Genomic DNA, 17,557 nt, shown 5'->3' on the forward strand with positions numbered 1-17,557 from the left:
CCAAACATTCCTTTGCTGGAATAATACACAAGCAAAACCAGCACGTCGGTATCATCACATCTGATGACGACCCGAGAATGAGACTCTGCTAGATGTATTGCATGTAATACCAATCTGGTGTCAGCCTCCTCCTGGTCACTATACAGATCTGTCAAGTTGTCAACACCTGACTTGCTGACCACTTTGACCTCCTCACCATTTTCAAAGCCACCTGCCAAAATGACTGTGTTCCCTGAGGAGATTCTCTTGGGCCTTGTATTGGCTATGTAGTTGCTTACAAAGCTGCATAAAGCAGCCTTGTAACCACTGACCTTGAGGTATTTCCTGTAGTTAGGAACTTTGGCTTTGCCTGTGATGACATGTGTAGATCTGCTTGCTTGGATGGTGCCTCTTCTTTGCATCAAAATGGCAAGTCCCAGTGTGATTGGCGTATGGATGTGACGGCACTGTGCAATGAGATCATGGCAGATTGCAATGACACGCAGATTGTCCTTTAAAGCTGGTTCCTCATCACAGGTCTCGCAATTTCTGTGAGCATTTGAATCAACACACCAGTCCACAAAGTCATAAACATTGTTTGGTACATAGTTGCTGCAATGTAGACGTGATAGTCGATCACTGCTGACATATGATTTATGGTCATGGTCAACCTGCTCCATGCTCTTTCTCAATATGTCTGCAGCTCTATGTAGTATGTGCCTGTCAGAGAGACCGTGACTTTGCTGTTGTGTCTCACAGTCTGCTGTAGAAGCTGTTGTCTCTTCTGGCTTGTCTTCGAGTTGTACAGCTCTCATTGCCAATCCCATGGGCACACAATCAGAGCATACCAAATCAGACTTTCCAGCTCGTTCTACAAATACCAGCCTGTGCTTGTAATGCAGTAAGAGCTTTTCCTTCAGTTTCCAGGAGCTGTATTTAGTGTGTTGGACCGCCTCATCTTCTTCCCCAGACCTCAGTGTCTTCAGTATGTCATCAAACCTCCCAGCCAAGGAGTTGAGGGTCGTCACTTTCATTTCTTTTGAGAAAACAGTTTTGTCAATGAGTTCAGTGAGCTTAATAAAAGCTTTGTCATAGATACTGGTCTGCTGTTCTGATTCTTTTTTTTTCGTCTGGCAGCTGCTATATTTTAGTTTAGAGATATAGTGTTTAAGGCAGCTTCGATGATATTTGGCATCATATGCAAAGAGATCTGGATATGAGAGCAGCCGAAGATGTACAACTTCATCAACCCTTTCTGATGCTGCATGAAGGACCTTGTCTCGGGTACTCTTACCTGTACCAGTCATAATGGCTGTCAGAGGTTCTGGTCTTGATCTGGCCCTCCCACAAATGAAACAAACTCTTCGTATGTCAAACGATAATAAAACCCTACTCAGTCTTCTTGAAGAGACTGATGCAGGTATGCTCTCACTTTCAACATTTGCAACTTGTTGCTTACTGATATTGGTCTTACTGGAGTAGTTTGCTCTACATGATCGATGATATGATACCTTTATTTTAAACGAAAGTATATCATCTGTATATGGAGAGAGAGTTTTATAAACATCATCATCTCTCTGTTGAGCAACATTTAGTATACGTTGGAGGCCTTCTGCTGTGGGATTTTTGACATATGGATCTTGTTTCTTCCCTTTTTCAAAATGTTTACCACAGATGATACAACGATTTGGATCCACTGTTTGTACATCACTCTCCATTCTGGTAAAATTTAAAAAAAAGATACACTTTAATTAAGCCAGGTGACACATAGTCTATTGTGAATATAGGCTACTGGACAGGCTCTGTTACATTAATGAAACATTAAGCTAGGTCACTTTCCAGTTAGCTAATTAGCCATTTTATTTGACAATGTCCCATCTTTTCACAGTCCAAAAATATTTGCAATGATTTACCTGTCAGTTTGTGAAGAAACCCACGTAGGCAATGAGATGCAGATAAAGCAGGTGGAGTCAAATACTGTAGTATAACTTCTTGATTCTCTACAGAGCTGAATGACTTGCTGTAAGCTTGAGTTGCTGGGTCGTCGATAAACAATGTGAGCAGAGACACATATTGCCCTCTTGAAGGTCATCCTACGTGAAGAAGACACCTCCAACAACCACGTTTGCCCCCGCCGACCTAAAGACAGCGTCAACTCCACTCTGTATTTTATCGACGGCATGACGTGGCCGGAGGTTTTGCACGCGTACTGCGAGAGCGACCGGGAGTACCATCACGTTCTGCCCTATCAGGAAGTGGATGAGTATCCTTATGGTTCTCTTGAGTAAATTCAAGGTGTTGCAGTTCTTAGTGGATCAGTTTCTGACCACCAACATCGCCCGTGACGAGCTGATGTCCAACTACTTCGTTAGTAGTTCTATTGCATTTTAGGCCTGCATTTTCTCTGCACTAATGTTGAAGTTGCAATATTCTACTCAAGAAGATTTGTTAATATTTTCCACCCCTGATAAGTGAAGTCAAAATAAAATTAATTGGTGACACTATAGATTTAATTAGGACTATTTCATATTTTCCCCATTTGGGACACCTTATACGTTTAGTGACATAACTCCATGAGTATGTAAGCTAACTTTACACAATTATTATTGCTGATTCAGTAGAACCACACCTTTCCAACAAGCCCTCGTATGTGTTGCTATGGCAATCCATGTCAGTCACTACAAAGTAAAGAGAACATTCTACATAGATTTACATTTCCGCCTATTGTAGGTATGTGTTCAAATGACTATCTCCAATTTACAGTAATATATTGACATTCAGTCTTTTCTATAATGCAGAAGGATGTCCTGACCTCAGGTATGCCAAGTTTTAAACCTATCAGACTTTCCATTGTGAATCTACATGAGTTTATATGCCTCAACCCCCATACGGCCAGGCTTTATTTTTAGTTTGGGGTGTATAACTTTATATATCAATTTCACCACTTTTGCAGTAAAATATTTGTATACAACAATCCATTTCATGTATGGGAGGCCTTGAGATGAGGAAAAAGTAAGTTGTGTTTTGTCCTAACTCCGGGAGCGGTATCTCGAAAACTAAAGCCCTTTTTGGCTGTTTGTCACAGGCCTATTAGTATTTACAATAAATGGAATAGAAGCAACAATGAACTAAAATGAATTTCTGTTCTCAAACGTGACAAAGCTTAGTGAAACTGGATGAGGGGAAATAGTGATCAGGTTAATATTCAATACAAATAAATAATTGTAGGCCTGTTTAAGGTTGTTGTTTTTCTTTAGAGTAGATGTTGTGATGGTTAAGGATGTAGCTTTCAGGTTTTTTTGTAGCATGTCTTTTGCAGCTTAATCTAAAGAACCTTCTTGCATTTTGCATTCCCGGAAGCTTTTTCACTTATTTCATAGTCCGTTTTTCAAAAAGTTCTTACTTATTTCTTCAAGCGCAGCAGCATGCAGTGTCCAACACGTATAGTTACGTTGTTAAGACATCGAAAATACAAATAAAGCCAACATTTTGAGGAAACAACTATAACATTTTTTTTTTTTATTATCAACATGAAGAGCAACACAGTCACAAAAGCATCTGCAGCATTTTATCCCAGTGCAAAAAACAAAGACGCTCCGATACAGTTACTGACCTTCCTACATCCTCCCATCAGACCGGCCACATCTAAACCTCGTACCTGCACGACTTCAGCAACTCTTAAAGCGTATGACTTCACATGAAACGGTTGTTCTCGAAACAAAACACGATGGAACATAAAAATCCCAGAGCCTCAGTAAAGCCGATTCATTCATCTGATTGCTGGCAGCTGGAGAAACAAAAAGTGTCACTTCACAATAAAACGGTGTCATCCATAATAATCCAGGAAATAAAAGCATAAAACATGTATATAAAAGGCATATTCCTAACTTCCATATATTAACACACTATGACAGAGTGGAACAAGTCAATGGCAATACTGTGAAAAACGCCTACAGTACCTTTGTCTAGTTTTGAATGCACAATTCTTTGGGCAGGGTGTACGGCCATGTTTTCGAGTAACATGGCGTCTCTTAGTGTACACAGCGCTGAGGTAACACTGGTGGGGAGTGGACCAATGTTTGTGTTTAATACATTTTTTTAAATAAATGAAACGATGAGATAGCATGACAACCAAAAAACAGAGATGTTATCTCATGGGGATGTTAGGGATGTTCAAAGGAAAGGATTTAATCTACTTTATTTACTCAATTATCCTACATATGTAATGACAGTGATGGAGTGGATGGAGTAAAAGCAATGCCACTTTAAATATAGCTCAGTGTAAGTAATCAACTGTATTGGCTTAGAACAAAAGTAAGGGAAACATGTTAAGACACTCAATAAATAGCTAGGCTCCTCTTTGATAGGAGCAACATGACTGGTTAACATATATAACTTTAAACCTTCTGTATTTTCATTTGGCTAATGAACAGCTTACTGGACACAGCAGTAATTTCCAAAATAAATGTTCTGCTATACCCTCGGTGTCTTCAATGTGCACATTAGCCCTTAAAACACAAACATTCAGCAGCAGACTGCTCTGCTCGGATGGTCTCAATCCAGAAAAAGTATTTGACTCTTGTTTCCTTCTCTTTACACTCCATATACACAAACACAAAAGCAAATCCCTAAAATGTTAAAAGTCAAGATGATCGAAACAGTAAAGTCGCAGGTTAAAACTCTGTAGGGTTGAGCGTATTTACATTATGAATACAAGTTTAAAAACACACTGTTAAATCTGAGTCTGTCCGATCACCACAGGCAAAATAGAGCTTGTTGATGAGAGGAAAACTGGGCTTATGATGGTCGAGGAAGAAAGAAAGAAACATTTGGCTCCAGCGTTCACTGCCTGCTCTGACCTAAGACAGGTTGTCGATTTAAACGTGCGCAGTACGCCCTCTACTGGACACAGTGGGTAGGTTTTCAGTACATTCAATCGATTCCAACACAAGTTTGGTATTTGACTCAATCAACCAATCGTCAAGATCAATCCTGACTAAAACGCTCATCAGTAACTAGAGTTCAGAATGACAAGCAGCTATTTTGTAACATGGCGACACAAGGTTAGTCTAAGTCTAACAATAACTCCTCTAAAAAGTACCGGTGATTTTAACTTCTCATCGCCTAGGAATCCCTGACAGCTGCATCAACATATATCCGACGATAAGGACTGACTGACAGCACATAATAATAATAATAAATTGAATTTATATAGCGCTTTTCATAGTCTCAAAGTCGCTTACTTTACTAGAAACAGTAATGTTGACATTCTTCATTCGTCCTCTTTTTCCAGTGGCCTATCACAGCTCACAGAGTTAGGATCCTTAGAGCAGGCTGACGGAGGAGTGTGGGTGAAGCACGATTGTCTGCTCGGGCGGGAGGTTAAGATGAAAGCCACGGAGGTCGACAGCATCAAGTGTGAGGAGTGTGTTCAGCATCCGACAACTTCCTGTCAGACGCACAATCAGAGCCACCCTGAGCAAAAATACATCTCACCGGACCAGTATCAGAAAGAACACCTTGTCCACCCAGGTAGAGCAAAACCTCTGGCTTTGAAACTCTGGCCTGGATAAAGAGAGTTAAGAGACAGAGTCCTACAATAGTGCAAACATTGCTGTTGCTCCGACGACATGTTGCATGTCAGCGGGGCGGAGCCTGGATGGCGATCGTTATTAGAGCCATTTTTGGAGCGTGGACAGGTTTTTATCCATCCAGCGCCGGTTCAGCCTGATGGTTTCCAGAGCTTCCTGTACGCTCCTCATCTGATAGCCACGCTCCTGCAGACTGGAGAAGAAACTGTAGACCTACAGAACACACACACACGGTTTTACTTTGCACTTTTTGATAATAACGGTCAAAACCTATGAGAAAATAGATTGCATGTAGGGATATTTTTTTTCTCTACACTAATCTAATTGTCTCTAAATTACCCTGTGCCAAATGATTAATATATGTTGTGCTTTTTTTGTGAACAGTGCACGAAAGTACATTTTATTTACAGTTTTGGTTTTGAATATAATGTCTATACATTATTAAAAGTTCATTGTTCTTTTAGAGGGTGCACTTGCCTTTTTATGATATTATATTATAATTACATCAGTGGCATACAATTGTTTTAACATGACAATTATCTAGTTTATAGTAATTAGTACTTCTGGGCCATTTTTTTCCAACACCGTAGTTCTTGTAACAGGCCTCAAAAACATACAAATATAAAATAGCGTACCTGATCAAGGTGTGCCTGTGTGGAGAACTGAGAGGTGACGGACTTGATGATTGACTGGATGGCGAAGGAGCCCAGAGGAAACCTACAGCCAGACACACAAACACTCATGTTGTTTCACCTTATCATCCACATGTGAAATCAGAACGTATTCTCAGTATAACCTGTATGAAGCTGAAAGGGACCACTCACTTCTCGATGAGGGGGTCCCAGTTCTCCTGAATGAAGTCCCAGACGAACAGGTAGCCAGCGAAGCCGTTACACACCGTGCTGATGACCAGAGGCAGCTCCTGAGTCTGGATGATGTTCCCCTGCAGGCTGGCCTTCAGAATCCTACAGACCGAAACACGTGTTTAAAGGCTGTTCAGAAAATAAACAACACTCACAATACACACATTTCTATACAGCAGAATACAATGTAGGTCGAATCAATATTATTTGTAGTTATACTACAAACCTGTGTAAGAACAAACACATTAAGAGAAGAAGAAAAAAGTTTTATTCTCAAATATTAGTGTTTTTGTATCGGTGATTCTTAACTGTAATAATCACAGACACCAAGATGAGAAAACTCACTATTGGCATTTGGTTTGGGGAGTTGTATTGCTTAATTTAAAAGTGTAATTTGTCAAGTAATTGTTATAAGGGTGGGTTAGTAGAACTAAGCCTCAGAGTGGATTTGTACTGAACTAAGAGTGAAATGCTATGAACCAAAAACACACTGGTGCCCTCTTACGCATAGGTTTAAGGCATGTTCAAATAAATAATGAATTCAATTGAGTCGATTGCTTTAGAAATATTCCCTCTCGATCCTGGCCATGAGAAAACAAACACTTACCACACGATACGCCGTGCGTCCTGAGTGGATGCTAGGCCTCGCAGCATGGATCTCTTCTCTGCATCATAGGTGGCATGTGAGTACAGGTCAAACAAGCTATCCCAATCTTCATCCGACTGTCCGGCCACAGTGAATACAACCTGCTGCAGATCGCCTGGGATCCTACCGACAATATTAAACATCTTGAAGGTTAAAATTGCACCAAAATGTACTTTATTGCCTACAAATAAAATATAAGATACAAACTAAATGTCTTCTTTATGCTAGATATGCTATCTCTGAAAATATGTTAGGGCTGCTCCCTCATGTCCACTGATTCGCTGAAACCTGTTGTTTCTGTCAATGTGACGGAGAAAGGAACAAGATGGTGTCAGACGTACTTGATGGACTCATTGGACTGGAGGTATTGTTTGAACAGGTCTTTGGCTTGCTTTAAGCAGTTCTCCTCCCCCAGACTGCAGGCCGTCCCCAGCAGGGCCGCACGCAGCTCCTGCTTAGAAACACTCTCCTCCTCTGCCCACGTCTGGTTGTCCATCAGAGAACGAAACTGATGCAGGATATAAATCTGTCATATGGAGAAATAAAATAATCATGAATGCATTAGTAAACAGAAACACTGTACTCCGTTCACAAGAGCTTGAAACTAAAACCCACCAACATCTTCACTTCTTAAATAAAGACAATACAGATATGAAAATGTGTTTTAATGAGAGACTGTTGAGATTGTGTAATTCATGTTTAACTTCATTGAGTACGAGTGAGCATTTGGGCTTTTAAGATTCACACTCATAGATGTGTTTCTAATAGTGTACGCAATGTAAATATAAATAATACATGTCAATAAGGTTTGAGTCAGTGATCTGTAATTACTTGAGCTTTAAATGGAAAGGCTTGAGTAAAGTTTAAGATGGTGTACATAAACTCAAGACCTCAAAAGTCTAATGTTTAGTATAAGACAGATTTGCTGCTTGAACTTAACTGCCTATACGTTACTGTTAAAGTAACTACTTCATATAACTCCTCATTTTACGGCAAAATGCAATGTCCGCCAGCCTGTTATTCCCAACATGTGACCTTCATCTTTGAACCTGTGTTGTGAGTTTGTGCATGTGCGTGTGTGTGTGTGTGTGTGTGTGTGTGTGAGTTAGAGTCTGAATCTGAGTGTGTGTGAGTTAGAGTTAGAGTCTGAATCTGAGTGTGTGTGTGTGTGTGTGTGTGTGTGTGTGTGTGTGTGTGTGTGTGTGTGTGTGAGTGTGTGTGTGTGTGTGTGTGTGAGTTAGAGTGTGAGTGTGTGCGAGTTAGAGTGTGAGTGTAGAGTGTGTGTCTGTGAGTGTAGTTGGAGGTCTGATGTGTGTGTGTGTGTGTGTGTGTGTGTGTGTGTGTGTGTGTGTGTGTGTGTGTGTGTGTGTGTGTGTGTGTGTGTGTGTGTGTGTGTGTGTGTGTGTGTGTACCTTCATGCGGGCCACAACACTGTGCTCTTGTCTTTTGTCGAGCTGCCGGTAGATGGCATTGAGCTGTAACAAGGCCTCTGTCACAGGAGATGTCTCAGTTTCATTGGACACGTAGTGCAACAGGTTGAGCACTTGGCGGAAGGACACACGTCCCAGTCTGTCAATGAAACAGAAAGATAAAGGAAAGAAGGATGGATAATAACATATTTAAAAGAAACAAATACGGTTAAGTTAGATAACTCCTCTACTCAATTTTCTTGTCGTCACTAAAACTTTGTATGATGTCATCTATACCTGGAGAGAGCAAAGATGTTGTGTATGAGCGAGGCGCGGTCCTCATGTGTAAAGACACTGAAGTCGCTGTTCAAAGCTTCGATAAGAGTGGCCCAGCCCTCGTCATCGTAGTGGACGATGTAGAAGCCGGTGTTTCTGTAGTTCAGCTTCAGCCACTTCACACTTTCTGCTAGCTTTAGAGTCCCTGAGAACACACACACACACACATGCACCATTTGACACAGCACGTGAGATTCTTGAACCCTGACTTGATGCTGCTGGTTGCGACTTTGCTTTACCTGACGTGGTCTTCAGATTGAACACCTGTCTGCACTCAGGGGCCAAACTGCAGTTGTCAGTCACGTATGTCACTGGAATATTCCATACGCTAAGAAGAGAGCAAAACACAGTTAGTGTTGCGATGGGTTTCTATGGTCATCTGTGTGTGTGGTAACGTAACGCACCTGGTCCTATGGGTGGCTTCATCAGAGGTGAGCAGGAAGTGCTCCTGTGTGAGGATCACTTCATCTCCCTCACGGCTTACGGTGACCAATGGGAAGCCTTTCTGTGACGTCCATGAGCTCATCATCTCCGACACATTCTGGTGCTGAGCCGAGACCTCCACCTGCATACAGGGAAAATAAATTCTGTGCAGTGCAAGGCTGCGTTCACTGATGTCTTTCTCAAAATGCGAAGAGGATTGTGTGATCTGACACTTTGCAGCTGTTTTTCTGAAGATTTGATGTAACAATTTCCATTTTTATAATCCAAACCCAAAGGCAATATAAACAGATACACAGAAAGTAATTATGTTAATGATGCCGCTCCTGGGCAGTTCTCTGGGATTACACACTTTGTAATAAAAGTGAAACTAGCTAAAGAGAGCATCATTCAGGCTGGCTGACAGAGGGAGGTCAAATGTTAAATGTAGTTAAAGTGATATATGTGCTGACTGAGTATAGCACCAAGAAAAAACTAAAAAAGGCACACACACACACATATACACACCCGTGTAAGGCTGTTCCAGAGGTCGTTGGTGACGGTGTTTGATCCACTGAACTGCTTCAGGTATTCAATGATACCCTTTCTGAACTGTTGTTCTCCTGGCAGCGAGGCGTTCAGCATCAGGAGGATGGACGCACCCTGGAAGACAGAGTCACAAAGCATCTGTGATCACAGCCAGAGCAGCACTAAGACAGTTATGACTCATAAGATCCAGTAGAGACATTTCTCTCTCGGGTAAACAATCATCCATACTGAGCACAAGCAGAATACACAACCAGGACTGTTTGGAACAGCCTTTACACATCAAGCCTTTAAATATGAGAGTGGTTTAGAGAAGTCAGATAAGGGCTTTTCATTGGAAATGGGAACTTTTTTTGTGGAATTTGCAATGATATTCTTATTGAGCTATTCTTGTTTTTTGGAGTGGGAGTAATTTAGTATTTACATGTTGATGTGTGTCTTTTGTTTAAGGATAGTTTTACTTTTTTCTGTTGTTAATCATGCGTTTCATTGTATTTTACTTTATATGTACTTTATAATTGTTTCTTTGTCCTATGATCCATAAATAAATCAACCAATAAAAAACAAATCTTGATATGGAATTTTATGAGATTTATGAAAACGTATCAGAGTAAAAAGCGTACCTTCTCATAGGACACGGAGTCAAACATCTCCTCCACCTGCTCCGGCTTGTTAACCTCGGTGGACACAGCGTGGGAGGAGTTCAGCGCGTCTTTGTCCAAGGCTCTGAAGCGGACTGCCAGGAACAAATTACCCTGCAAACACACAGAGTTTACTGGAAGGCAGACACTGAAGCACGGCGCTTTAATATTTCTGAGGCAGGTGTGTGAACCTACGATGTCCAGCTTGGGCATCACGGCCTGCAGCGACATGTACTGCATGTAGGTGGCAAAGCCTTCGTTGAGCCACACGTCATTCCACCAGCTCATCGTCACCAAGTTTCCAAACCACTAAATATGCAACATCAGAAAAACATGAGGACCTGACTGTAGCATAACGCACTGCATCTGCTTCTTTTTACAGGCATACAAGTAAATACCTGATGGGCAAGCTCATGCGCTACTATAGAGGCAACGACTTGTTTTTCCAGAGGAGAGGAATTCTGTCCCACCAGCAGGCTGGTCTCTCTGAAAGTGATCAGGCCCCAGTTCTCCATGGCTCCTGCCAGGAAGTCAGGGATGGCTACCAAGTCTGAAACAGGAAATATTTAGGTGTGTGAAGAGGTCATTTAAGTCAAGGAAATGGTGTGTGTAAACCTTTTGTGAAACTACCTGTGTGTACTCACCTAGTTTTTTAAGTGGGTAGTTAATTTCAAAGAAGTCGTTGTAGAACTCCAGCAGCTTGGAGCATGTTTCCAGAGCATAGTCGGTATGCTCCTTCTTCTCTGGCACAGAGTACACAGACACCTAAACACACAGATAAACATCTACACATGAAGACACTTAGCAGCAAAACACAGAAGCTCACTGAATACTTAAAGAATACAAATGAAGGAGCCACACTTTTATCAGACCTACCAGCGTGTTTGAGACATTTTTAGTCATGGAGGTGAAGTTAGCAACGATGAAGGCCACCAGGTAGGTGCTCATGTTGACACTGGTCTTTTCAAACTCATCTTGCACGAGGCCATTGACAAGTGGTGTGCTTTTAGCCTGAAACACAAAGCATTAGTACAAGATTAGGACCAACTATAAAACAAGATGGTGCAAGTACCATATCAATACATGAGACATGGCTGCTTGTTTGTGCCCACCCTAAGAGCTTACAAGTCAAAGGAAAAGTCTATAGGGCTGAAATGTAAATTGTGTCTTTGTTACAAACGTGACATTATTTGTCAGCTGCAGTTTGGAAGCAGAGAATGAGGCTGTGCGCACTGACAAAGACAGGTCATAAACCACAACATTGTCTCTAGGGAACATGCTTAATTTTATTTGAGTTGGTATATACTGCCGTCCTAATGCTAGTAACCACTGGCATCACACTAAGCCATGTCAGTAAACATCTGTGCTAACCTAGTAACTGAGAACACTGGTCAAGCCCGTTTGTAGCTCACTCATTGAACATCTTTCATTATTTGTGCATTAAGTTAGAGCAGCACATGTATGTGAGGTGTTTGAACACGAGTTGCCGTACAGTAGCAATTAACCAGGACTTAGTAAATGTTACAATACCAAAGGCATGTTGGAAAGAGTCATGAAGTCTGTTTTTCTGCTGATTTTGATAAGGAAGGTGGCTTTGAAAGCTGGTTCATCAAAGCACGGAAAGGCTTTCCTCGCTGACAGGGGCTCAAACTGGGTTGCTGCTAAGACCCTGGTGACAAGAGGGGGATGAGCACAGTCAAAACACATTTGTAAATAATATTTTTAACAGCAACGTTTTTTTTTTTTTTAGTAGTATCTGTCATGAGTATCTGTCATAAGGTCTGATGATGAGGCTTTTGATCAAATCCTCTGCAGAACATCTTCCAGCTGTTTTGAAATGCGTACACAACGAGCAAGTGTACCTTTTGTTTCCATCTTTATCGGTGTATGAGCTGTTGTAGAAACCATCGTAGGAGTGTGAGAGGTTTGCAGAGTACTCCAGGGTCAAAACACAGGACTGGCCTGCCTTCAGATCCTCAGAGAACTGAACGGCTATCTGCTGCCTGGGGAGGTATTCCAGGACAGTCACAGCTTTGGAGACCCCTTCACCCAGCTGGAAGAGAGGACGTATGAGTTCACAACTAGCAGACAACATCACATCGTTTAAAACAATTATTTAGTTCAGGAACAATCGAAATCTTAATTTCTGTTCTATTTAGACTGAAAATCACCTGAACTTGTTAATTAGGGTTCTTACGCCTAAATAAAATGTATGATGCATGGATCCACACTGAGAAGGTTTCATGATGAGAATGACCAGACTCACAGACTGCAATTAAACAAGAGTTAAAGGAATTAATGCGTGAACACTCCCCAATTGTGCTTTATTACAATGATGGCAGATGATGTGCTCTCTTGTTATCTTTTACACAGCACAGCAAAACAAAGATTGACGAATATAAAAAACTAACTTAAACTCTGGCATACAAATATATAAACAAAAGCACTTTCCATGACCCCACTAATACCCTTTCTAACCCACCATGAAGGTAGCTCCGGTGATGTTGAGTTTGGCGCTGTGCAGGACGATGCGCTTGGTGTTGTGCTGCACAGACATGTTGATGACGGTGTAGCCGGTGAAGGTCATGTCCTCAAGGTTAGGGTTCAAGGTGACCTCATAGCTCAGAGGATGTACGCTCTGAGGCAGCCGGTAGCTGTTCCATGGAAACGGTTCGCCACTCGAAGACGCGGGGTTGACTGGCACTAAGGGGGTGGTCTGGTTGGCCTTTCGACAACCCGTCTGCAGAAGAATGAAGGGTCAGCAAACAAAGGTTATGACAGAGAACTAAAAAGGGAAACGATATGACAGAGATATCAACATCATGTGTTAAGCGAGTCCTGTTTAGTAATCGAAGCATGATAAAGAAAATCTACCTGAAGAGAACTAGTGAATATTCGTCTTACCTTGGTAAAGGTGCATCCAGGTAAGAAGTACAGTACCATGGTCATAGACGCCACTATCACCAGGAATAACACGCATACAACCGTGGTGCAGGCTGAGGGTCGGGAACATGACCTGAGACAAACAAAGGTTACAAATATAACTTTGACTTAAAACTGAGCAGTAGTGGTTATGAAAAAGCTGGGGATGGTGGTGTTGTAGCTTTACATTGGTATCTCGACTGAAACCTTTTCCCAAGCAAACCTGATCTTTTAAGAATGGTCTTTAATACAAATCGAATTGGTGTGTTGCCTTTTTTTGTGTGAAGAACACCAATCTCAGAAAACACTCCCTTGTGTGTTATGTTGCAGGTTCCTTATGCAAAAGAGCCTGCTATTCAAACCCACTGCATCATATTCATCAACAGTACTATCTGGCATTGTCTTTGGGCATCTGACTTCATTTTGATTAGCTTTTTTAGTTTCTTCAATGTAGCTGCTGTTTCTCTACAAATCTTCGAGCAAGTGGTTCACCGAAACCACCACTGCTTGTTTTATGACTCTATGTAAATCTTAGTGATAGGGGAGGTCATTCATTTTGTATTGAGCACACAGAGATAACACACTGTTTGACTATGTTTATTACTTCCATATATTTGTATTGGCTCAGTACAAGCTGAACCATCTCAAATGCGCTTCCCAGAAATACTTTGGATTTTTGTTCATATTAAGACCTTTTTAGAGCATTACCTCGGTGGAGGCTGCCTGGCGTAAGGTGAAGAGCTGGGTCTGTTAGCAGCGCTGCGGTTCATGAAGGACATGCCAAGCAGACGGGCTGAGGACTCGCAGTCCTCCTCATCCTCGTCCATGTCGTTCTCTCCCAGCCCTCGCACAAGCAGCCGCGAGCTACGAGGCTCATACGCCACCTCATCTGGGTCAAGAGCAGGAAATGTCTGCAGAGAGAACGGACAGTACACTCTGTTATTCTCCAACTTAGCTGTGCACTGTTCCCCATTATAGTTAATAACTGAATTCTATTCACAGGTAAATTAATAAGCACAGGGTTAGATGTGTGTACGTGGTGAGTGGAGGGAGGGCAGAGACCGGAATAATGACAATAATAAGGGCAGAGTGTCTGTCAACAAAGAACAGGGAAAATGGAGAGCAATAGAAACCTTTTATTTTAGGATTAATTAAATAAACATCTTGAACATAAAGGGAACCACATTTAGGAGAGGGTTTGTTTGGTGACTGACATTGAGGGAGGACAGGGGGGGTCGGGTACTGAGTAACACACTTAAGGTCTTACTTAATCTAAAAGATTTTTGACACCGTATGTCGATACTGTACATTTGGAAAATAGGTCCTTTTAGTTCAGAACAGGCGACGGCTTGATCTTCATGCTACAATGACGTTTCTTAGGGCAACTTTCACAATTCTGTGTATAGATTATTGCAGCTGACAGATCTGTGTTCAAACCAGTGAAAGATACACTGAACTCAAAGTTTGCAAATTAGGACTCTAACACGGTTACTCACAAGTGGTGGCTGACCTTGAATTAGCTGGTTCTAATTTATATTGCCATGATCTTTTCACATTATCAGATTTAACGAGAGAAACACTTGTGCAGAGTGTTGCAAATAAGCATTACAAATGATTGAGCCAGACTGGTCTTTAAAACGAAGACAGGCATGAGATGACAGGAACATACTGGAAATGCAGTGGAGTCTTTGGCCAAATCCACCACATCAGGCTCTTCTTCGAACATGCTGTTCTCAATCATGTTTCTTGGAAGGTTATCTCGATCTGCAACAAAGGAAAAAGAATAGAATATTTATAAACATTGACACATTCACACTGTGCTGTATGTTAAAACATGTGGTGTAATTGTTGGAGTTTGATAGTTAACCAGAGAAGAGTTGTGGCAAAAAGTCTTTTTTCAAAACAAAGACTTGTTATTGTCACCCAATATGCAGGCAACAAGAAGCCTTGTTTTACAAAGCACTAACTGGGTTTTTTCAGTTTCCTGTATGTAAACCTTCTTCAGCATTTCCTGGTATTTCACCCACATACAATGGATGCATCAAGCTGGTAAGAAAGTACTGGTTTAACAAAATATTTTTAAAGAGGAATTTCTTATTAACTAAAATAAGAAAACATTGACAAAGTATATATTAAAAAAATATCAGGAAAAAGCAAACAGAATTAATTCAACTGGTCATGTCACTAAGTTCTGCATTTCCACAAACTAACTAGTGTCTAAAGCATCATGTCGGGTATTATGCCTTGTCTTACAAAAAGCATGTGACTTTCTGGCAGGCGGCTTCTGCCCTACATTTTTGGAACAATCAGAGACATGTTCGACTTCCTAATTGAATAATATCAAAAGTAGAAAAAAAACCCTAATCAATGCAGTTCTCCTATTTGTTTCACTTTTCATTCTTGGTTGAACAAGCTTAGGATAATGCATTTACATTCTCCGTTGGGTTGGAGGGGAAAGCACAGGGAGACATTGAACACTTACTGAATTCACAGGGCTCTTACAGAAACAATCTCACCAAACACGTGAACGTTGGCTCCCCAAACACAAGACAAGAGGCCGAAAATGCATGAGAAGAATGTAGTTTCTTGTCTGTCCTATATAGTGTGTCTGATAAGACTGTGCGGGCTGTCACAGTGTCCCTGTCTGCACCACAGTGCTGGGGTATGAAGGCCTATTTATTAGCTAACAGCTAAGTGGTAATGTGTAATGTGCGACGAGGATAATAACTTGATTCATAAATGATTGTCATGTCTACTTCTAATTGCTGTGTTATTGTAAGGAAAGTTATTTCATATTAGCAAGATGACATGCTCAGATAAGAGAAGAAGTTGATGTTATGCTCATGTTTTATTATTAATGATAACTATTACAACAACTACTGTTCTTCCATAAAGCCTGCTCGAGCTCTGTAGATACAGCAGCAGTGCATGTTCATCTGCTGACTGCGCACTTCCTGTTGACCTCAAAACATTTATCAACCCTTTGTGGTTTGTATTACGCAAGTCCGACCTCGCACAGAAATAAAGATGAATATGTCTGAGTTTGATAGGTGGTCCACTAATTTAGAAGTAGGGGGTAGACAACCAGCATGAGGCAGATTACTGAGCAACAATATGGTTATCAGTTTGTTGGTCATTATAATTGTGTTTTTTCTGCTTCTCTTTTCTCATCATTATCGGATTAAAATGTGACTTTGGGTTTTTACTTAAAACACTAAGCCAAGCACATACAGGAAGAAAAAACAGGAAGTGTTATTGCTGTGATTTTAGGACTGCTTCCAAGTTGAGGCCAACATTAATGAAATACACCCTCAAAAGGAGCTCATGTGTGCACTGGGCTTTTTGTTTGTTTTCATAAAGCCTCGCACACTCTGGGACCATAGAGAGGTTGTAAAAACAGCCTGAGCCGAGCATGACTTATCTCTCCACACCAACACAAAACACAGCTATCATCAAACCAACAGGTTTCTGCAAAGACAGACATAGTTTAGGATGTTAGAACAGTGCTATTGGCTTTTTTCTGTTAGATAAACTCACACTTTGATAACAACAAGGTTCAATAACAGCCCATCCCGTTTTGTCCTTACACTTATGTGCGTTAGCAGGCTGATACTGACATTTAAATCACTGAGAAAGCACAAGGTTTAGCTAGTCAGAAGTCAAGTCCCCCCACTCAACATGTGTCCTCGGGTGAATGTCACTGCCAGTGATCTCTATGCTAATGTCCCGTTAGTTATTAGCTGGCCTGTTAGCTTGCTGTTATTGTACTGACATGTTAATTCCTTACCTGAAATGTTGCTGTCAAACGGATCCATGGTTGTTTATCTTAAACAGCTCCTCTCCTCCAAAACAACAGCTCACGCAGCTCGACAGACGTGATGTTTTTTTCCTGGTTGGCCACAACCCACCGCAGCCTGTCCTCTCTCACGTTAGCTACGTAGAAGCTAGCCAACTTCTGACAACTGAAACTGACTGACATGAAGGTAGCGAACGTTAGCTCGTATCCATAACTTTATCGCCTAGAGCTGTTTAGTAGACTTAATTATGATTGGGGTCTAAAATAAATATAGCCTTACGCTTTAAATATGTAAACAAAACATACTCTAACACGCTCGGTACTTTAACGAAATAGCAGATGACACTTACCGTCCTCCCCGACCAGTTGTTGACAATCTCCCATCGAATCACAATGCTGATATCCCAT

At 41.3% G+C, this 17,557-nt stretch overlaps 1 protein-coding gene across 1 annotated transcript; it reads right to left on the reverse strand.

Annotated features, from left to right (window-relative positions):
- Positions 1 to 3,475: 3,475 nt before the first annotated feature.
- On the reverse strand, positions 3,476 to 17,489 carry lnpep (leucyl/cystinyl aminopeptidase). The gene is made up of 22 exons (XM_034078387.2): positions 17,141 to 17,489; positions 15,023 to 15,117; positions 14,062 to 14,264; positions 13,336 to 13,447; positions 12,914 to 13,171; positions 12,294 to 12,484; positions 11,962 to 12,100; positions 11,308 to 11,442; positions 11,076 to 11,196; positions 10,830 to 10,981; positions 10,627 to 10,740; positions 10,414 to 10,545; positions 9,773 to 9,907; positions 9,229 to 9,389; positions 9,064 to 9,152; positions 8,786 to 8,969; positions 8,492 to 8,648; positions 7,421 to 7,605; positions 7,041 to 7,202; positions 6,395 to 6,535; positions 6,206 to 6,287; positions 3,476 to 5,783 (listed from the first exon to the last, which is right to left on the reverse strand). Exons 1-22 carry the CDS (start codon positions 17,166 to 17,168, stop codon positions 5,652 to 5,654), a joined length of 3,108 nt encoding a protein of 1,035 aa, XP_033934278.1. The 5' UTR covers positions 17,169 to 17,489; the 3' UTR covers positions 3,476 to 5,651.
- Between the last annotated feature and the right edge of the window lie 68 nt (positions 17,490 to 17,557).

Source organism: Pseudochaenichthys georgianus, unplaced genomic scaffold (assembly GCF_902827115.2).
Source record: "Pseudochaenichthys georgianus unplaced genomic scaffold, fPseGeo1.2 scaffold_421_arrow_ctg1, whole genome shotgun sequence".
Classification (NCBI taxonomy): Eukaryota; Metazoa; Chordata; class Actinopteri; order Perciformes; family Channichthyidae; genus Pseudochaenichthys; species Pseudochaenichthys georgianus.

Bases quoted from the DNA above. Each gene is read 5' to 3' on its own strand.
- lnpep (XM_034078387.2), bottom strand. From the start codon at position 17,168: ATGGATCCGTTTGACAGCAACATTTCAG. The intron at 9,908-10,413 runs GTACGCTTTTTA...TCTGTCTTCCAG, and splicing joins ACTCCGTGTCCTATGAGAAG to GGTGCGTCCATCCTCCTGAT. The intron at 9,390-9,772 runs GTGTGTATATGT...CCCTGTATGCAG, and splicing joins TCTGGAACAGCCTTACACGG to GTGGAGGTCTCGGCTCAGCA.